At 40.5% G+C, this 23262-nt stretch overlaps 1 protein-coding gene and 1 non-coding gene across 5 annotated transcripts; both read right to left on the reverse strand.

Annotated features, from left to right (window-relative positions):
- Positions 1-366: 366 nt before the first annotated feature.
- LOC101854130 (heterogeneous nuclear ribonucleoprotein A1) lies at positions 367-19823 on the reverse strand. Of its 4 annotated transcripts, none has more exons than XM_005111676.3 (10): positions 19716-19823; positions 14601-14887; positions 14208-14328; positions 12444-12651; positions 11695-11766; positions 7383-7463; positions 6621-6716; positions 3668-3784; positions 2651-2741; positions 367-1222 (listed from the first exon to the last, which is right to left on the reverse strand). In XM_005111676.3, exons 1-9 carry the CDS (start codon positions 19719-19721, stop codon positions 2677-2679), a joined length of 1053 nt encoding a protein of 350 aa, XP_005111733.1. In that variant the 5' UTR covers positions 19722-19823; the 3' UTR covers positions 367-1222; positions 2651-2676. The 4 variants fall into 4 exon arrangements, with proteins under 4 accessions (XP_005111733.1, XP_005111732.1, XP_035829176.1 ...); XM_005111675.3 differs by having other exon boundaries at positions 3653-3784; XM_035973283.1 differs by lacking the exon at positions 6621-6716.
- Positions 2952-3026, reverse strand: LOC118478884. Its single transcript, XR_004859333.1, has one exon. It is a non-coding gene; the product is annotated as a small nucleolar RNA SNORD24 (small nucleolar RNA).
- Positions 19824-23262: the final 3439 nt, after the last annotated feature.

Genomic DNA, 23262 nt, shown 5'->3' on the forward strand with positions numbered 1-23262 from the left:
GTATGGATTAAGAAAGAAAAAGCAGCAGATCCATGTTGTAGATCAGGCAGTTATGAGGTGACAATAATCAGCCTGTTTACAATTCTGTGCTTGAACGAGAAATGTCCCCCCTTTGGGAATGGCCTAAAGACACTACGGTCAGTGTAAACGCCGAAGAATAGATGTTACAAGAGAGTAACAAAAAAAAAAAAAAAAGCAGACAGATAAGGACGATAGATGTGTGATGATAGGAAAGAAGGAGCAAACCACACACACCAGAGCACCGAACAACCACCCACAAGGCAAATATGATATGTCAAAATAAAACATAAAAGCCAACAAATTTTCACACAAGAACATGCTCACAAAAAACGATAAAGCAGTATAGATCATTAAAAAACAACTTTATTCCAGGAATACTCTTCATGTGGGAGGGGAAAATGAAATAAAAAATCATGACAACAACAAACACGACGTGACACAAATTTTTAATACATTTCCAGCCTACCAATTCAAAAAATAAATTACCTCTGTAAAATTGAGATTTTTAAACATTGGTAGTAGTGTCCAGTTAAACGACTAAAATGGGTTTACAGATGATGATACGACGATGAACAATGAATGGTGATGAAAAATGGTGTTTTACAATGAGATGCTGGTATTCTGCTAAAAGATGATGGTATGCAGGCAATAACACGTAAACTAAATCATAAAGCTATACTATCTCAAGGCAGGCACAGTAATGTTCCACTAGACCAAATTTGTTATTAAGAAAAATATCCCATACCAGTTTGAAATCCATCTCCTCCCCATGAAGCATTTATATTTCCGAAAGGAAATGAGAAAAAACCTACCCCTTTAAATTTGTGCACTTGTGTCTCCCTTGAATAATCATGAATTAACCACATAGATTTCTTTAACACGAGAAAAGTACAGACGAAGAACAACACTGAGGTCCACAATGAAACTTAATCATAGCACTACACTGAAATATATAAAAACGACGCTGCTACCTGAATAGGGCTCCTAAACCCTGACTGCAGTATGCTGGGCGAGGTATTGCTTCCTAGAGATCTGACCTAATGCTGTGCGACTGAGCGATGGGAGGTTTAGATAGGATGTTTCTTCACTAGGATGTAGGTGGTACAACCCTATCTAAAACCTGCCTGAAGTCTGAACTGCCTGCCTGCCTGCTTATTGGCCACTGTTTCTAGTTCTCTTACTCTGCTTACAACCTGCCTGCCTATAAGTGAAGTGAGGAAAGGAAACAAAGGATTGCAGTGTTATTATCTTTCAAACAAGATTATCTGGAATACATTCTGAGAAATGAGAAATATTTATATATAGCCAAGCATAAAATGTAATACATTACCACTTGTCTTTGGCAGCAATTCATGGGTTGGAGAGAAATGCAGGTTTCTTTCCTGTGCACCTCTCAGATCCACCACGACGTGATGCCCAGACATTTGCAGCACATATTACCTAATAACAATTACATTCCTACCGGGAACCACAAATCTTAAGAATTTTTTGTTATCTTACTCTCTTTATTTTTAAAATTTCATTGTAAAAACAGCATCTACAATTGACTTAAAACATCTTGAAGTGAGGCTTTCATTTATTCCATCGAAACAAAATTAATATCACAAAAAGGAAGAGAAACTGAAATAATCTTACCTGCTCCAACGGCTACCTGTATAAATGACCACTTCCCTTTCTCCCCTTAAGGGTTTAACATAAAAATGAAAGCACCTTAACTCTTATCCTGCGTCTGTGCCCAGATGTGTATCTTATCCGCAGCCGATTACGTTGGACGTGCCGGGGTCAGTCAGTGTGTACTGTTGGTGTACAGCGCGCCGGGAACCGTGTTTACGCCATGAATACCGTAGGAGTGTTAACCCATGATGAAAATAACGCTGTATCTTTCATAGCTTTCTATTTATAAAGTGTTACAAACACATGAACAACCCCCTCTCACAAGCTGATAAGACATTACGAGTAGCTATGCCCATTCGAATAACCTTTCTGGACAGGTTCAAAAGGGGATAATTTAGGTCAATTTCCGAATGTTTTACACTCAAATTGTTCTTTGTATCTGCACAATGGTATTCAAAACGATCAAACAAGCTTATTTTTTATTAGGTAGTATCATTTCATACAAAATCAAGCTCATTTGAAATATTTTGTTTAGAAAAATGGAAGTCCTGTTTCCCGACTATCCTTTCGAGCTCCTCATGTCTCAGTGGGTCAATTTCTTCTATAATTTCATTGGACAAATATCTAGAGCTACCAACTTGGCACGTTTTGAATGAGACGCATGCCTCGATTACGAACCAACGCAGGCAGTTCTAGAAGAAGGCCACAAACTCAAGCAGACTGACGCACACACACTTTGACCAGCGTGAATGGGGATCCGACTCGGGACCCGAATGACACGTAAGAGGATGCGCGCTGCGCGTGCGCTGAGCCAGGGGCTACACTGATTCAGACCAGAACGGAGGCGAAGTGCCGAAATAGGCTTATCGGACGACATAAACCCGGCTCCCGCAGGATGAGGGTTAAGACAACGATTTTTCCCCAGTACCATGGGTGGCCGTCTCGAGTTTCATGTTTTGATCACCCATCCCCTTTCTCAGAGCTAAAATGAAAGCCCAACTTGCAAGAGACTCACCTGCTTTTAAATGATTTTTGAAACTTTCACCGCCTGTAGCCGCCACCACTGCCACCACCATATCCACCGCCACCACTTGGGCCGTAACCACCTGTAAAATTGAATACATGACCAATTAAAATCACCCTGAATGGCAAGCATAAAAAGAAGTCTGAGGAGAGATCCATGCATTAACCTTTAATATAAATACTTCCAAATCATCGCAAAAGGCTACATTGCTTTGCCCACTGATTTGTTCCTCAAAAAGCATGCAAAAATCAAATGACAAACAAATTTCAGTATAATCCATAAAAATTTGACAATGCTCAGAGATCTAGGTGGTAGATTGCTATCCATCACAAACATCAGATAGCAAATATTTCTCACATCACTGCCTGTCACATGACACATTGCAAAAGAAAAAAAACCAACATAATTACACAACAGTAATAATTATTTGAAGTTTCAATGAATACGACAAATAGAAAGATTTATGGAAAGAAAAAAGCACAGGTATGTTAGAATTTTTTTTCAGTAAGTGTTATGGCGCTCACAACTGCATAATGTGTTACAATGAGCCTTTGACCTTCAAATTGAGACGTAACAAAACCCTCCTATTACAGCGAGATCAGTTTTTCTTTTTTTTTAAAAAGTCATTTGAAAATGATACTATTTGTCATAGACATTTAGTGCAATAACAGCAAAATAGAATAAAAATGTCTAAAACGAAGCAGTTCTGCAACCAAACTTACAATCTAGATGAAACATCGGGCAGCGATCATAAATGGAAGGAAAACAAATCATACCCACCATTCAAAAACCCAACACAAAACTGCTTTAGCAAAGGCAATGCTCAGAGATCTAGGTGGTAGATTGCTTTCCATCAGAACATCAGATAGCAAATATATTTCACATCATCGCTTTGCCTATTAACAATATCACTTCATAAAATTTTTTAAACAACCATCATTTTTTTAAGGAGGAAAACATTTTTACAACAGATAGAGAAAAAAAATGCATTACCCCAGTCTTGCTCACCTCCGTAAGGGCCAGAACCACGAGCAGCATAGCCACCACCTTTCACTGGACCACCACCATAGTCTCCACCATAGTTGGAGCCAAACCCTCCGCCACCACCACCTCCCCAGCTGTTGTCTGAAAATACAAGTGTCAAAACCGCTGTTAAAGGGAAAGTGCTATAAAAATTTCCATCTCTTTAGATTCTTCATACACACAATGTCTTGTGTTATCACTGTGTTCAGTATGTTCATAGGAAAGAAAAAGAATTGCCCCAAAAATTGTTTATCTGATGTTGACAAACTTGCAAAACAGTTGTAAAAAACTGAAATTTTTACCCTATTAGTCACTAATGTAGAAGCTCTAGTACTTTTAGTCCTAAAATCTTACACAATAAGAGTGTGTGATCCGTAAAAATAGTGGGAGGGGGAAGCAACCTTCACACAGTATTCCTCTCAGTTGCCCTGGAATGATGATTCTATCCATTCAAATCCCTAGCTATTACAGTGGAATCCTGTTATAACGAGAGGGAGGGGACCGGTGCGAAACATCCGTTATAGCAGGATTCTCGTTAAAAAGGATCCAGAAATAAATTCAAGGGAAAAATTGCAGTAGGCCGAATCTATAAGTCTGGTTGTCTGTTCGTTTCTTTTTGTAATCTCCCCTGATGATGATTTGGTTCAACATGATCTCTTGGTCTTATTTGATCAAAAATTGAATAAGGTTTTTTGTCTAGCGCTAGCGATGTTGACGGCTCAGTGTCGGCGATCAGAAATAAAGTTCTCTAGGCTATCTCGTCTGATGTGTTGTCCCCCACCCCACCGTGCGTTCTGTCTGCTTACACACGCCACACATTCGCCCCATCCATCAGTCACATCGTTGTGACCTCTCAATCCTCGCATCGGAGAAGTGAGAGGCGTGGTAGGCCTAGATAATGTATACAGACCTGCCACTCTATGAAATCTAAAAATCAGGATTTCTGGGTTTAAAAAATCGGGATCAACGGCAAATCAGTCATAAAGGGCACTGGGGAAGGCGGCGGTGGGTGTGTGTGTGTGTGTCGGTTCTCTTTTAAGATGCAAGGCAAAACTTTAGCAGGAATAAGTTCACGTTTGGGCCTCTAAATAGAGGGAAAACTGAAAGACAGCATATATGTACTCGAGTCGAAGTTTGATAGACGGGGGAGCGAAGGTCGCAGTGATGCTGAAACACTCGTCTTGAAAATACCTGACACTTAACTCTAATCATCCACGCAACATTTGACTTCCATCACATCGAAAAAAAAGATCGCGCCAAGGTTGTTCATTTTTTTTTTTATTCCTTTCCCCTTAATTAGTACCTGTATCACTGCACGCACTTTAAACCCAAGTGTCAAAACAATACCCCCACCCCCTCCCCCCGGCTATCCACACTGGTCAAGTCCCGAAAAACACCTCAACCAACGCAACCGGTGTGAATGAACTTTGTTGACCCCGACACACACGCTACTCACCACACGTACGAGGTCATGTCATGTGATGCGAATGAGCGTTTGAAACTAGGCCGATTTTAGTTTAAATAACGTGCGTTAGTCATCTACTAGATCTAGATTCGACATAGATGCTTTAGAAAATAGCGTTCCAAGTTCCGGCAGATAAAAAGACCAATCGGTGTTTCCAAGCAAAAGAGATTGCACAACTTTATATATTTTTTTCTAAGAATCGGACGCAACCACAAAGAATCAGGATACTGGCGATCGAAATCGGGATGGTTGAGATTTGGGGCAAAAAATCGGGATATCCCGATTAAATCGGGATGAGTGGCAGGTCTGTGTAGACTAGGCTGGCCTATCACATGATGCGTTCTGCTTGTCTGTACATACCACAACCCCCCCCCCCCCCCCCCCCCACAGTCATCTGCTCCGCCTTCATTGTTGGTACACATGGGCTCTCCCATTTGTTTCGCAAAATCACCAACAACTAGCGAGGTTTTGCAGGAACAAATGGCCTATGTGCTGTACACAGCAACAGCAATATTAGATTACGCTATAACCGACTAGTATGTGTCTGCGCTATAGCAGTATTTTATTTACAAAAATAAAGAAGGGGAAAAACGGGGTTTTAGAATAGTGTCTTTATAACAGACCTCGTTGTTTCAGGACTCGTCATAAGTGGATTCCACTGTACCCTAAATTACACTGAAGACAGTTATAACAGTAAATGTAAACATGGCAAAATGACAATTTTTGTAGCACCTCCCATTAACAATCCAGTTCAGTGACATAATTCGCTTCCCACATCAGGATCTCCTGTTGCTGAGAAAATAGACATCTAGCAACAAAAAAACAAACAATGACAATACCGACAATACCGGTATCAAACATAAAGCCCTAAAAATTGAGAGGGCAGTAAATATGACTATTTCCGGGTCAAATTAACACTGTGTTAACATTGCTTTGCATTGCCGGAGGATATGGAGAATCCTATCCACTACCGGTACCTCGGAAAACATCTGCACCACCTTCTATCAGAACTATCACTCTGAACTAGTTCCACTCTCACCATATTCCTGTGTTTTCTTTTTAAATTATAGTGGTCCTGAACAGCCTTACTTCGGAGATGAAACAATGGTAGACCTGGTCCAACTTCTCTCCCTGTTCTCCCAAATGTAGCTTCATCTTCACCCCAAGAAGCAGAGCAGACTATCCTTTGTTAAAGATTTCTTTCAAACTAGCAAAATTCAACTGCAACCCCCCCACCCCCTACTTTTGATTGGGGGGGTCCAAATTTGACAAGATGTATTTTGTCAGAACCACAGTAGTTGATTTGTTAAGTCCAAAAGGTACAGAATTCTAAAACAAATAAAAGTTAAACTTAACAAGCATTCAAAGATCTAATATATATGATTGTAAAGCTCATGGGACAAAAGAACAAAAAAAAATTCACTAATACACATTGAGACTCCTCCTGAACTACAGCTGAACAGTGGTACTTACTGTAATCACCATAGCCGCCTCCAGATCCACCCCATCCCTGGCCACCATAGCCTCCGCCATAACCTCCACCATAGCCGCCACCCCCTCCATAGCCTCCTGAGGGAAGGGACAAAAGAAAACAATTCCATCATAATATGCTTAAGTGGACATTCCCCAGAAAAAAAAGGGCCAGAAATGTCTGAATCAATTACCTAAATCATCCTGCTTCACTTTCTTCAAACACCATAAAATTGAAAATTAGCTCCAAGATCACTATGACTGCATATCAACTGCTCAATGTAAGACACCGTCAGTGGGCTCTCATCTCCTGGTCTAGAAGTATGGTATTCACCTCTCATTCAGTAGGTCCCACGTTTGAAACAACAGCAACTCTCTAAACCCCATTCTCTCATCTGCTGTTATCTCCACTTCTTGCAAAATTCACTGAGAAAGCAACTTACGCACCCTGTGGCAGTTGGGAGCGTTGTTAAAAAAAAAGTCATAAATCACTCTTCCAAATGACATAGCCCAGTCTTACATCAAGCAGTAAATGTTTTTGAACATCTCAAAAGCATCATTAGGCTTGCCAACTTACAAAACCCAACCAGAGATACCCAAATTTATGACAGATTACTTAATGATCAAAATGACATCACGTAAGACTAGTGAAGAAATAAATGTCCTTTCATAATCCAGGTGACAAGTCTAGGACAATCTACTGAAATTCATTACAGTTGGCAAACCTGCACCATTCAAAACAAAGATTCCAACCAAAAGCCCCACCATTTGCCCCGTAGGATCCTCCTCCGTAGCCGTCACCACGTCCTCTACCCCGTCCAGACATACCGCCTCGTCCACCGCCACCTATGTATGGATGAAACATTGGCAAAATATATCAAATCAATCAAGACAACCTAAATAAATCTAAGAACATGACCAACTTCCTTAACAAGACAAGTCTCATATCAAAGAGCACCTTTCTCTTCGTAGATATACATCTAAGTTTGCTCAACTGAAATTAGTTCGATGCGGTGTAGACTAACTCACAGCACACTTGTCAAACAGCGTCAGAATTTCTTTGATCTGTATGGTCCACATGGCTATTGACTTGAGAAACAAAAGTACCTTTTCTTAAATTTATGTCCTTTTGACCATTCGGTCATTGAACTGACTTTTAAATGCAATTTCGTTTTAAATTATTGTCTGGAGAGTTATTTTTCTTGTCTAATAGACCAATCACTTGCTTTACAAACATTAACCCTATCCATACGCCCTTGGGTCATTTTGTACCCCCAGGGTTGTATTCTTCACAATTTACAATATTTGTAGTGCGAATATCTCTTTGAAACTTTCAGTATTTCTTTAAAAAATGCAAAGCAAGTGTGGTGAAATCAGGCGCTCATCAAAATAATGAAATTGAAGAACTGGCACTTGTGGCCATTTTAATATACATTTTTTCCCCTTAAAAACAATTGTCTAATTAAAAACACTAATTCTGGGTGGATTATACTGAGAAAAGGCACAAAAAATGTAAAATAACCAAACTTTGGCAGCCATTTTCTCGCTAATTCTACCTTTGAAACCAGGTGACCCCATCTTCTTCAATCTCAAATATCTTGACTTCTGTTCAATAAAGATGGGTAATTTTTTCACAGATAGCAAGACAACTGAACAATCTTTAAGATAATACCAATAACTCTGCATGCCCAAAAATTGACGAGCTCCCGATTCCACAGCGCCGTGACAAATCATTTTGACAGACCGCTATGCAAAGCGTAAGGATCGGGTTAACGGGTAAATTTCCTCTTTGGAAAGTGGTGGCACAGAGTTGCCCACGTCCTACGGATACGATAGTAAAACACGACGTAGGGATAGGATTAAATAACAGAGGGGTTTTTCATTTTGCAAAATGATGCAGTCGACTGAAATCCTCTTGTTTAAGTCTCTAGAACAAAATCATTTAACTATCTTCTAAAACATAGCTCAACCAGTCCTTTGAATTAAAATTTGTGCATTTACAGTATATATCTGAAGCTATCCATGACCGGCCTGTGTAATGAGCTAAGCATTTACAACCTAGTGAGCTGTCCAGATACACGCACAGTTCCCAGAACAAGGGAGAAATGCAAGTATGCTAGGAAAAGAAAACTACTTCCAACAAGCAAGTTTTTATTGCAGTGTAATATGAGCAGATCATTGATTTATTGTCACAGAATCTTCCTTCGTTGCCCACCTATTCCAAGATCAGCCTTGTACAAACACGGTTTACTTTCCACGGCACAAATGGAAGTTTTCTATCCCATTTGGATAAACATCCATTTTGATGAGAATTGCATAGCTGCCAAGTTTTCAAAATTAAAAAACAGATTTTCATCGCGCAGTCGGCGAAAGAGACCAGTTCTTACTTCAAAAAGATACCAAAAGACAACTTGTACTCAAATGATAAGCACACCACAGATACAAGCATGCTGTGCAGCCAGACTGATAAGATGGCAGGGGCATCCAACGGCAAAGATGTCTGGCTGGGATTCCCTAAGCGTTGTTATAACTCCATTGTTTTGTCCTATCATCACTGAAGCATTGTCTGAACTCAAAGAGATGCAGTGCATAAAGGGAACACCTAAGGTTTCTAATTCTGTCAATACAAATTCTCCTATGTTAACACCACTTGACGGACCATTGTCATTGAGGACGTCGGCACACCTTGTTTGTAGAAAGCATGTTTGTTTGGCAATTTCAAAGCAGTGATGAAGTTGAATTCCTCTGAATACTTGGCACAGACGGTGTGTTCGCAAGGTTTTGCCTTAGAACTGGTTGGTTTTAAAAACGCATCCATCACTTGAAAGCACAACGCGCGTCCGTGATCAAAGAAATAGTTTTAGCTCCTGCGTGCAATCATCACAAAGGCTGCCCGCAACACACACACGATGACCAGTGACCCGTGGTTAATGAATGAGAAACAAAGAAGGCCCGTAGGCAGACCTGCCACTCTATGAAATCTAAAAATCAGGATTTTAAAGTTTAAAAAATCAGGATCTAGAGTCCAGATCTGGTGAAAAAAATCGGAATCAACGGCAAATAAGTCATAAGGGGCACTGGGGAAAAGGGGGTGGGGGTGGTCCCGGTTCTTTATGAGGCGAGTATGCAAGACAAAGCTTTTTGAAAACTGAAAGACAGCATTATTATATGTACTCGAAACGGAGTTGGATAGACTGGGGGAGCGCAGGTAGCACTAAAGCTGAAACTCTCGTAGTCTTGAAAATAGCTGACATATAACTTCAATCATCCAGGAAAAAAGTCTGCGTTTTCATACAGTAACAACGTTTGACTTCCATCGCATATGCACTCAAAAGATCGCGCCACGGTTGTTCATTTATTTTTATTTTTATTCCTTTCCCCTCAATTAGTCTGTATCACGGCACGCACTTAAGCCCAAGTGTCAAAAAACCCCCCCCCACCCCGGTCGTCCACACTGGTTAAGTCCCGGAAAACACCTCAATCATTGCGACCGGTGTGAATGAACTTTATTGACCCCGACACACGCGCTACTCACCACACGTACGAGGTCAGCGAAAGTAGATCTTTAGCGTATTTAAGTTTAAGTGGGAATTCAAAATTGATACTACGTAGATTTTAGTTGGGTAAGATTGAAGAATACCGGACCAGCGGACTGACTTTGCCTATGTCCCAACCTTAGGAATTCATAATTTTCCCGTTTTTAGTATCTCTCAATGGAGAATCTCGGACCGGTAGATCTGTTCATTAAAATTTTGTCAGGGGGGAGACCCCCCTTAACCCCCCCTCCTCCACTCCAACCACCCGCCCCACTTTCTCGCGCAATAATGTACGACTTCAATCTTCCCTTTAGACCTAGTTGAAATATGAGCGTGAGTCAACTACTAGATTCGGCATAGATGCTTTAGAAAATAGCGTTCCAAGTTCCAGCCGATTAAGTCCAATCGGTGCTTCCAAGCTCTTTGCAGAACTTTTTATATTTTTTTTCTAAGAATCGGACGCAACGACAAAAAAAAAATCAGGATACTGACGTTCGAAATCGGGAAAATCGGGATGCTTGAGATTTGGGGCAAAAAAAATTAAATCGGGATGAGTGGCAGGTCTGCGTAGGTTACTTCCCGCTTTAATAGCGCATGCTCAATAACATTAATAACAAAGAAATACAGAAGGGGCACAACTCGCGGAAGGAGGTCGACTTTCAGTTTAATTGCAGGGACACTACTCTCGTCGTTTTGTTGACTCCCGTACTTCGCCTCTATCCGGTCATAAATTTTCTAATTTTTCTTGCTTGAAGCCAGTTTGTATTTAAAACTAAGAGGGGAAAAAGTTGAAAACGTATTTTCCGATGCCAAAACAGATTTCCGTACTCAAACCTAAAAATCATACTAAATACGTTTTTTACATACTACTTGGCAGCTATGGAATTGTAACAATTGACTGTACTTTAGAAACAATCGGGCAACTGCAAAGTTGAAAATCAAGATACGGCAAGTTAGGTCAACAACAGTGCAAGTGCCACGACCTTGACAGCAGGCGCCACCAAGTCTGTAACAGTTTTGTTCTGGTGCATTAGGCAGCTATATTTCTCTATAAACACAGACGATACTACCCTGGGACTTGGATAGTCCTGTTCCACCGAGGTTGCAATTCACAACTGCTCTGGATTCAGTGCTACAAAAACATCCTGTCCCGATCGGTGCGGTACATTACTCTTTAGTTCAAACTCCAGACGGGTCTATCCTACAACAAACTGTCGTGGGTACAGGCCTTTTTGTGCATCAAGAAAACATCCGCAGATTTGTCTAATTTCTAACTTCATTGAACCCTCCATTTCGTCGTATTTACTTTTAAATTCGCGCACACACTATTTCAAAGTCAGTTTCACCCATTCAGACAAAGAGTGACTTTTATTTCCACTTTGCAGCTTCGTTTTCAGTCATATAACCAGAAAATCTGCCTAGACCTAAGAAATGTACGCCACAGCAGTGCTTGGCATGCGTTTAATACGCCACTTCAGGGGTTCAAAGGTTTAAGATTACAAATAATACACAATACAAAGTGAATGGGAAATCTAACTCACCGTCCATTTGATCTTTGGAAACAGCTTTTTTCACCTCAACTTTCTTTCCATTCAGATCATGTCTTTTCTTCACTGAAAAAAGTATTAAAATATGAAAATAAGAGCATCAAGAGATTAACTGCAAGACAGTGACCTAAGTAACATAGTAAAGCTCAATGAACCAAACTGGTCTCCTTAAAATTGAATCAAAACACATTTACTTCTTGTAAGAGTTTTACGGCACTTGCAACACAATAAGGTCTTATAAATGCCGAAGATTAGAGGTGTTACAAGAAAGTAACAAACATTAAAAAGAAGGAGGGCAGATAGGGACGATAGATTTTTTATAGGAAAGAAGGAGCAAACCACACCAGAGCACCCGCCAACCACCCACAAAACACATTTAAGCCGACAGTGAGAGAACACAGGGAAGACAAGACTCAAGAATGACTGTTAGCTCCCATTCCAAAACACTCCGCCAAAGAAGTACAAGGAGGCGCATTATGCAACAAAAATAAAAAGGAAATAAAGTGGCAATGGACTATACAAAATCATACTCATGTTAAAAATCAGAGAAATAATTATTAACAAAAAAATCAACGAGGTGACACCCTTAAACAGGAAGGACATAACATGCAGAAAGGGGTATGCCAAGGTCACAAACCTGGGCAAGAGCAGCAATTTTTCAGTTTGAGTTTAAAAAAAGAAGGAAAAAAAAATCAACTGACATTGCCACAATAATAGTGCAGAGGAAGAGTAAAAATACTCACAAACAGCTTTATCCACTGGGTCATAATCATCGAACTCCACAAAGCAGAAGCCCCTCACTTTTCCTGTGTTTTTGTCAGTCACAATATCCACAGCTTTAATGTCTCCAAATTGGGAAAACACCTCTCTGATCTGCTCTTCTGTAGTGTCATCCTTCATTCCACCAATGAACATTTTTGATATGCTCTGATGGTTGCTAGGTCCAGCGGACTGTGAAAGAAAAAGTGCTATGCCTTTACACCCACAACATGATTTCCACAAATGTTAGCCAGTCAACTAGTGGGGGGGGGGGGGGGGGGGGGGGGGGGGGGCCGGCGCACAAAAAGAGGACAGCAGGGAGTAAACAAATTCGTAACATGAGGCAAGTATGCAAGACAAAACTTTTGCAGGAATAGGTTCACGCCTGAGCCTCTAAAGAGAGGGAAAACTGAAAGACAGCATATAAGTACTCAGTCGAAGTTGGATAGAGCGAAGGTTGCAGTGTTGCTGAAACACTCGTAGTCTTGAAAATAGCTGACAAGTAACTCTAATCATCTACGCAAAACGCAAGCGTTTTAATGTTTGACTTCCATCACATCGAAAAAAAGATCGCGCCAAGGTTGTTCTTTTCCCCCCCCTTATTCACGGCATGCACTTTAAACCCAAGTGTCAAAACAAAACCCCCACCCAACTCCCCTCAGTCATCCCACACTGAAGTCTCAACACCTCGACCAACGTGAATGAACTTTGTTGACCCCGACACCCGCGCTACTCACACGTATGAGGTCATGTCACGTGATGCGAATGAGCGCTTGAAACTATGTCGATTTTAGTTGAAATAACGTATGTGAGTCAACTACTAGATCTAGATTCGGCATTCCAAGTTCTTGCAGATAAAAAGTCCAATCGGTGTTTCCAAACAAAAGAGATTGCACAACTTTTTATATTTTTTTCTAAGAATCGGACGCAACGACAAAAAATCAGGATACCGAAATCGGGAAGTTTGAGATTTGGGGCAAAAAATCGGGATATCCCGATTAAATCGGGATGAGTGGCAGGTCTGGTGACCAGTCACGATGGTGAGCCAGACAATCTAAAAAATCGGACGACGCTTGTATTTTCTTTTCTTTTTCAACAAGTGACAGCATAGCGACGAGTCCTATTTTCTGATTGGTTGCAGAGTTTCATTCACATTGGTCAAGAAATAGAGCAGACTGAGGTAGAGAAAGTCACCCACACAACGACCCTGTCCACATACGGGGACCAAATTTTCACCGCGCGGGAAAGCCTGATTGAAATTGCTTATTTTTCTAATGGTAGCGTGTTACATTAACAACTTAAGATCAAGTCATTTCCCTACTAAGAACTGTTACTGAAATCCCTCTACAATACACCTACATTTTCTGCATTCAATCTCACTTCTCATGCTTCATTTAGCAGCAGGCTGTTAATTTTTTTGGTAAGGCAAATGAGATATTGTTCGTGATATACAAATCTTAAGTGAATTCTCAATGACAGCAGATTTAATCCTGGCTGTATGGGAAAATACATGAGATCAATTCTGGTTGACAAGAGTTTTCAAGTCGCACAAATATATTTCAAATAAACTATTCTTTTATGTCACCATAAATTGCACACTGATGGAAATTGATTCTAAGACAGAACAGGATTTCATTCAAATCTAATCAGTTTTCACTGGGTGAACAAAATTTGAGAGCAGTAGGTCAGAATAAAGGATGAAAATGAACTAGGCGGCATTGACAAAAATATGAAATGATGAAACGTACATCTCTAGGCATTGCACGTTTTGTTTCCACATCTCTTCCATCGATGGTGTGGGGTCTGTTTCTCTGAGCTTCATCAAGCATGGCAACTTCCTTGTATGTGATGAAACCAAAGCCTCTTGATCTGCCAAGAAAAAAAAGCAAACCATAATAGTGTAAAGGACAAAACCAAACCTATGTTTCTTAGCAATTCTTACATCTACTGGGTGAAGTTACCAGTTCCATGCCAGATTTTCAGAGACACTAAAACTGCAAGAATACAAAATAAAAAGTCCCAACCAAATGCACCCATCCCACACCTTATTAAAAACATGCAACAAAATGCAGAAATAAAATTGGACCAAATATTTAACAACTCAAATTATTTTATTTGTGATGAATATAAAATGGAATTACCTTTTTGACATTGGATCGCGCATGACTACACAATCAAGAATTTCACCCCACTTTTCAAAATGTGTTTTCAGACCATCCTCTGTAGTTTCGTAGCTCAAGCCACCAACAAAAAGCTTGCGGAACTGTTCACTTTCAGGATCCAAGTCTTCATTTCCATAGCTCCTCCTTGCACCGCCACCTCCACCGCCGCCGCCTCTGCCACGGCCCCCGTAGCCTCCGCCACCACCTCCAAAGCGGCCTCCGCCACCACCATAGCCTCCTCCACCATAACCACCACCTCCTTGGTACTGAAAAAAGAAAAAAAAAAGGGTCACTGGAAACTGTCCTCAAAATCATCATACTACACCAATAAAAATGCACAAAATGGCAGTATAAAATGTGGCTAACTGCATTTTCCATGTTCAGAGGACGCTTTTTTCTTTTTCTTTGGCAGGCGCTATTTGCAGTGCTGCATTCTGAATCGCTCCTGTGCTTTTGAAACGTCGCGTTCTGAATAGCTCCCATGCTATTTGAAATGCCAGTACTAGATCTAGATGTCATTGTTTCTACTTTCTCAGTTTCTTGATAAACCTCCTAGGACTTTACTCTTGTTATGACGTCTTGTTCCGATCAATATTGGATCTAAATCTAGATGAGATCTAACAATTGTTTCTGACATTAATTGCACAAAAGTAGACTATCTAGACGTAGTCTTGTTCATCTCTCGTTCATCAAAATCATTCGAGTTGAAAAAGACACTTTGATAACAATAAGTTCAATAAGACGGTGCAACTCGGTATAAGCAGTATTTCCTGTCCGCAGTGTCGTCATGCAATAGATCAACATAAAAATATTATCTTTAAGTTAGGCCTAGAGAATGTATACAAGTTGTTTACGTTCTGTAAGTCTAATGTTCAGTGCTTCCAAGCGTGGCATCAAGGTTTTTTTTCATGAGCCTAAATTTATTTTTTTTAAATAAAGACTCACAGACCAAGGACAGCCACTATACATTGAACTTTAACCAGGCCTAAATTGGTAAAACGAAAAGTAGGCTATACTAAGGCCTATTTTGTATAGAGCTAATCTTGGGGACAAAACCAGAATGTGCAGGATATTACACGTAAATTATGGAATCACACACAAGGGGCCTGCCAGTGTCAGTACATGTAATCGGTTTTGGTGGAACGCTTTAACATTACACATTTAAATCTATAATATTTATGTATATATATTTAGAATCTAATGAAGGTAGGAACATCAAATTGAATTACGTTAAACTATACAACACCCCCCCACCCCTTTTTCCCAAACAAAAAAAATTAATAGAAAAACAACACATCAGAATAATAACGAAAAAAAAATGGGAGTGTATACAGACCCGGTAACCGGGAATAAAGTCACAAAGTATACAGACCCGGTAGGGGAACTCTTTTGTGATTTCGGAAAGTTTCAGCACCCTCTTGGCTCAGGGTAGAACTAGGTTCTTCTAGACCTATGGCCTAGGTCTAGATCTAGACAGACAGATATAAATCATTGATCTAGTTTCGAGGCTAGCCTAGATCTAGATCTAAAACTAAATGAAGATTGCGGATGTCTTTTCGATGAACGATCGTTTTTCCCCTGTTTTGGAGTTGGAGGAATCACAATTTGAAGAAAAAAACAATGTCATAATTTCAATCGAGCAGTCACCCCCCCCCCCCCCTCTGTATCGCTCGCATTCTTTTTTTCTTTGTTTGTCTGTCTTTCGTTCCCCCCTGCCAACTGGCGGGCATGTCATATACATTTTGCTAGATCTAGCACTTCCCCCTGCTCTCTCTCTCTCTCACACACACACACACTACCGGGTCTGGGCGCTGAAACTTTCCGAAATCACAAAAGAGTTCCCCTACCGGGTCTGTATACTTCGTGACTTTGTTCCCGGTTACCGGGTCTGTATACACTTCGAAAAAAAATACACACCAACAGAATAAAACAGCACAAAGAGGAAAAAAAAAAAGGTAGAGCAATGCAAATCGTAACCGTAACGTATTCAACAAAATGTGGTGACAACAAGTGAGAAAGCGACGAAGTGAAGCTAAGTGAACTTTCAAAAGTAAAGAGGTGCGGTTCGGTTTCTCTTATTTTTCTTTTTTTAAATTTGACTTTTATTAGCCGGAATTTGCGGGAAAGGATGCGATTTCAGAGTGTTCGAAGAAATAAATAGTGCCCAGCTTTATTTTCCAGAACGTTTGGAGAAATAGCGCCAGCCTTAAAAGCAGACGCGCTGTCACTTCGACAATCAGAACTTCCGTAAACGAAAGGTAGATTAAGCTTCGTACAGCCTAGGCTAACAGCGTTTTAAATGAGCACTAGCGCTAATCGCAATGCGGCGTTGCAAATAGGCACTTCCTTTTTAATAACCGTGAAAGCAGTTCATAAAAAAGAGTGAGCTACGAAGAAGTAATATTTTCACTGTTAAACAATGGAAATAAGACAAAGCACCAAGATCGCGTTTTGACAGCGAGGCGCCCTTCCCAGTTTTTCGGCACAATAAGAATGTAGATTCTAGTTTGGATTCCAAAAGCCGACAGCGCCGATCCGAGCTTAAGACCGCCTGCAGTCTACCAGCTCTATGTGGGGAAAGTTGGAAATCATAGGCATTATAAGGGAATATTTATACATATTGGCACTTACTGAATCAGTCTCTGAAATCTGCGTTCTCTATGTTTTCGCCCTATGTATACACCTCCTCACCCCTGTCCATGTCAGCTAAACAATCTAAGTTGGGTCCAGATCTTGCCGAGAGACTTGGATTTGGCTTAGCTAGCCTCCTCCCCGTCTCGCGACACTGAGCTTCCACCCCGCAACTTCTTTCTGAACCTCTAGATCTAGGCGTACTAAAAAGCAGGCCAGCTCCAGATGATACACCGCCTCGCGTCTGCTAAATACATGTAATCTAATTTGGGTCCAGATCTTGCCAAGAGACTTGGATTTGACTGAACAAGCGTCCTCGTCTCGCGATGCAGTGGGCTGCATATCCTCTCCCAACCGCACTTCGTCCGGCACTAGTCGAGTTGTGATGTCCTGATTCAGGGGCGGCCATTTTGGCTAAATCTGTCAGGGAATCTCCTGATTGGGCGCATTTTCGGCAGTTCCCACCCCGCTTATTTGAGCCTTGATCTAAAAATTTAGATCTAAATCTATTAGGCCCTATAATTTATAGGCTAGAATCTGATGCTCGGCGAGCGAGAGATATCAAACGTATCTGCAAAACATCAAATTATCATTATGATAAAATATCCAGCATTACCAACTTTATAATGTGGGAGTTTAGTATTGTACGGATAACTAGAGTCTGTTTTTCGCATATGGTACGAATAACCACTCCGTTTGGCAATTAGGATTGATATAGATCTAGAGTCTAGATCTAGATTTATATCTAGGAATCTAGGTCTTGATCTATGGCTCTTTAGCCCTGAAATCAATGCATCTGAATCTGTGTGTGGGTGCATGAATATGATGAGTAAAAATTTACCAAACTCCAAACAAAGAAGATTGGAAGCATTTGGGCTTGGCATTGCAGAACATTTCTTTTAGCATATTTAATTCCCAAAGTTCACTAATCCCCGACTCAGACCTTCAATACTTTGAACTGGGCCTAAAAATGCGCAAACTACAGTAATTTTGTCATGGACAGATAAAGGGCTTAGCCTACGCGTCCACCAAAATAAGATCACCTCCAGGCCAAGCTAATGTACGAGGTTTTTTTCATGGTGTAGAAGCGACTCAAAAAGATCTGCGTCCACCGCCATCAGGAATAAGACAGTGAAACCTATTTTTAGCCCAGTGCGTTATGATTACGAGAACAGACAGCACAGGCGATTTATTTATTTACCACTTTAAAAAAATAAAAAACAACAAATTATAATTATGGGAAACGGTAAGTTGGGACGATGAGAAGGAAAAAGAAAAAAAAAGCTGGAACTGGGATTCAAACCCACTCTAAAAAAATAATGTCTTGTTTCCAAACGCGGACACGCTTTTCACTCGGCCATCAAAACTATCATCAGCGAAGGGTAAATTAAGCTTCATATACGGCACTGTTTCAGGAAAGGCAAAGCGACAATATATCGAGATGTAGATCTAGCATCTTGGCCCAGATCTAGAATCTAGATATAGACATCTAGTTAGTGGACCCGCAGATAATGTGAGAAAACTAAAAATTGGCGGAAAATTGGAAGCACTAAACATTAGAGAACATAATTAGATCTATAATCTAGATCTAGACACGTCCCTAGCTAGGTCTAACATGGCCTATTTTTAGCTCTCCCGAGAACGAAATAATGATCTAGATCTAGATCTAGATTTCTAGATCTAGATTCTAGATATCTAGACTCTAGGTCAAGTGCTTTAATTTAAGGGGTTTTTTTGCTGTTTTTCAGCACAGATCTGCTATTGTACAATATATTATAATGAGATACAACTTTATTGATCATGTAAAGTACAATGAAGAAGCAAAAATGTACTTAAAGATGCAAATTTCCTTCCAAAATGAGTGAAATCGAGGCTTTCTTAGTCCCCTACAGGACTGACGAAAAGGCGTGCATGCAGGAAAATCGCATAGTCAGGCAAAGGCAGTCAGTGACTGACAAAAACAAGCTTATTTGCATGTGAGCTTGGCCTGCAAGTGACGAAAAAGCGCAGTGGACGCGGGGCCTCAAGTATAAGATCACGGTATGGCGGTATCATAACAGGCCTAAAATCGGAAGGCTAGGCCTACCGGAAAATCGGTAGAATCTGGTTTTGACAGCCGTGAAGGCTACCGCTTACAGATCTAATAGATAAATAAAACTATTTAACAATGGGGTAAGCCAACAATGGAAGCCCATCTGGGGACTAAAAAACAGACAGTAGTGGTTTGCTCGAAACAGCTCAGTGACCAAAAATAAGTTGCGAGACGACCGAGCTGACCACAATTTTGAGGCAGACAAAGAACAAAGACGCCGGCGCGACGCCGGCTGCACAGCAGCTTAACATTTTTCGCAAAAATATTGCTAAATGAGCTTTGATTCAACCCCAACATTGTTGTAATAACAACCTTTGCTTATAATATAAATAATAACCATGATTAGAAAGATTTATGCTCAAAATACTTACCGGCATCTTTGATTAGTCAAGGAAGAAGTTAAAACGGCGTGCTTCCACCTCGGGAGTCGACGAGCAAAGAGGCCGTAGTAACTCAGAACGAGGCAAATTATGCAAACAGTTGACGTGAGAGGATGCGAGACTTTATTTTTTAAGACTATCTTTGCATATTATTATGAGACTTTGTTGTTTATGAAGTATTACATTATAATTTCAAAATATAAAGCTATATTGAAAGCAATTTCTAGACCAATCTATTAGGATTTAATAAAATTTGAAAAAGTATACTCATTATACATGCACACGACCCTGTCATGTCATTTCCGATTTCCGACTCGCGAATCGCAGGGGCGGGCAAAGAGGACTTGGCCTAGCCTAGCCTAGGCAAGGCAATGCCTCGCCGCCACTCGCCGAGACATCCGGTTTGAGCACTGAGCACCCAATTAGCCTAGGCCTAATGTGGAAATCCCAACCAACAACCGGATTTTTCTTCTGCACCACCCTCCCCACTCCATTATTATGTGTGCGATCACATAATTCTGTGTGTGCGACACAATTGTGAAAGGGGACAATAGTCGGTGTCCCGTTCTAAGCGTGTTCACAATCAATCATTCGTCTCTAAAGTTTGAATTATCTAGTTAAACTCACTCACACAAACACACACACACACGCACACACACACACACGCACACACACGCACACACACACACATACACACGCACATAACATGTAGGCCTAATGTTATATATTTTAGTCGAACTGTGAAGGATGAAAACCTGTCATAGCGGCAGATCTGTCTGACGCAGAAACGGAAAGACAATTTCACTTCCTTCCCTATCGCTGGGTTTTTACCTGCCTACTAAAGCCACGTTCCCATTACATGTGTACATAATGAGTAGCCTAGTGCGTAATGCGTATTGACCTGCTCCATGTCTGCGTGAATATTAACGTTCATGATCTGTCAGTTTGTTCTTTTGGCTATCTAATTTTCAAAAAATCACCTGTGTCAAAACAGAACCAAAACATGACACAATAAATATTTGTTTGAATGCACTAAATTACCCACTGAGCCTTGATTTAAAACAAAACTATGAAGTTTATAGTGCGGTCAAAAATTCGTGGTGCAACTTATCCTCAATATCTTCGTCACTCATACCTTACACAGCATTTTGTGTCAATTTGTCTCAACTTAATCTTATTTTTTTCCACAACACGAGGCTAAATTTTTAAAAGAAAACGTTTCTGCATTAATTTATATATGAAATGCTACAAATCTCCGCCACGCGGAAAATGGTATTATTTACAGCACTTCCCGCTTCTTGCACACATTTTGTATACGCATAATATGGACTACGTCACAGCTCACCAATGACAGTCTCGCAGCAAAACTTGTTACAAGCAATTTATTTTACGGTGAACATATTTTATGCAGTAAAGGTTCTCATAACATACGCTCAATAAGCATTAAGTCGCGATTTAAAAAAAAACAATAAAAGGCGATATTGCTCGAAAAAAAATTAAGCTGCAGAAACCACCCGGGGCGGTGCTACTGCCTGTAGTGTCTTTAGGCCATTCCCAAAGAAAAAGGGGGGGGGGGGGGGGCAGTAACCATGTTCTTATACACAGAGTTGTTTTGTAAATGGGCTGATTCGTCAATGTCATGCTCATAACTGTGCCTGAACTGCAACAGGGAACTGCTGCTTTTTCTAATCCTTGGTATCGTCATTTTCCCTCTACTTATTTTGTATGTTTGTCACACTTTTTTTTTTTGGTGACCCGCTAGTTCCGGGGTGCCTTGATAGTCAAAGCAGACTTTGTGCTAGAGAGGTGAGTGAGCAGAGTAAGTCTGATTCCATGTAAGGACTTCTCTGTTGACATCCACCCCTTGGCGCTCATATGACCTATGCAGTTGCGAGCGCCGTAAAACCTCTACTAAAACAAACAAAAAGCTGTAGAAACGATAGACTTGGATTTTTAAAATTAGTTTATTAAAGAATGTTCTAGAACACATTCTACAGGTGTTTGAAAAAATATTCATCAGTTAAGACAAATTGATATAAGTCATAGTGCAAACGTTGGAGAATCAATAGGTTATGCAACGATTTTTTTTACCACACAATAGTTCCATCGGCTCTAATCTTTGCACCATTCCGCCATGGGATATACGTGTATAGACTATATTCAGAGGCGACTCGTGGGTCTAGAAAGTGGGCGTGCACCATTGACTTAAGGCAGGTTGAAGATAGTCAAGGGCATGATAAAAGAGATGCATTCTTCATCCTAACTGTTTTACGAAAATCCATTAAAGAAGAAGAAGTCCACTCTTCGTTCTTTTGCTGCAGCAAAGGTGTCCATCATTCTGTTGACGAAGTTCGGGTTGCTCTCAATAATGTCCTTGTGGATCGATATAAACGTCAGTGCTATTTCTAGGATTTTTCATACTTCTTTAAATAATAATATGTTGCGTCGAGTTTGTAGTCCTTCAGAGTTGAACAAAGGTCCTTGATTGTACGACACTGAGCAGACACTGAGATGTAACACTTCTACACTGTTTAATTGCAATATAATATTCTAATTCTGTTTGTAACTTGATTTTATGCAAAACAGAGTAAGTTTCTGCTATGCAATCCAAAAGAAATGTAGGAAACGACTTTTGATGGTCCTGGAATTTGGAGGGGTCGACGATTGATGATGTGTTGATTTTATTTTGCTCCAAGAAACGGTCAAATATTTGATTTACTGTTATACCTCACGCCTCCTTTGCAGAAATTTCGTTGGTACTGTGATTTCTGCGTCTCTTGGAAGCTTGTTCCTCTGTGGTTTTACTTGTTGATTGACACTGTGACTACCAAATGGAGACCGTTGAACATCTTCTCCTTCACTGTCCTAACCTGGCAGTTCTTCGACATAGGCTCCTACACTCACCTATAGACTTACAAAGCATGCTGTACTCTGGCGTTGACCAGATGACAAGGACATGCGATTACTTAAGGGAGGCATTGCGCTACCAAGAGCGAAATGCTCGCAGCTAAAGGGATTTGAAAACAACAACAACTTGTTGATGTAACACTTCTACACTGTTTTTGATTTCCTCGACGGTTATTTTAAAAACATTTATAGAGCTTGTTCATAATCCTAGTATCCTAGCCTACGAATTGTACGCCTAGATCTAGTTAGGTAGTTGCTAGCCTGAAGTTAATACGAATAGTTCTTTGTTATTTTTGTTACAGTTACAGGCTATTCTTCCCATTGGCTGGTCATGTTTCTTTCTGAAGATCGATTACAAACCTGGCACTGTATAACTTGTTCGTAGATTTATAGTCATGCATTAGATATAGTAATACAAAATTAGCCCCAAGGAAAGGGTGCTAGACAGAGTTTCACCACTGCTGTTTTCCCCGCTCCGATGGTAATTGCAACTGGCCATAGAAATTTATAGTTTTAGAAAATAATATCACAGCGCAACGGTCCCGCCCAAGGAGAGAGAGAGAGAGAGAGAGAGAGAGAAAGAGAGAGAGAGAGAGAGAGAGAGAGAGAGAGAGAGAGAGAGAGAGAGAGA

Source organism: Aplysia californica, unplaced genomic scaffold (genome assembly GCF_000002075.1).
Source record: "Aplysia californica isolate F4 #8 unplaced genomic scaffold, AplCal3.0 scaffold01099, whole genome shotgun sequence".
NCBI lineage: Eukaryota > Metazoa > Mollusca > Gastropoda > Aplysiida > Aplysiidae > Aplysia > Aplysia californica.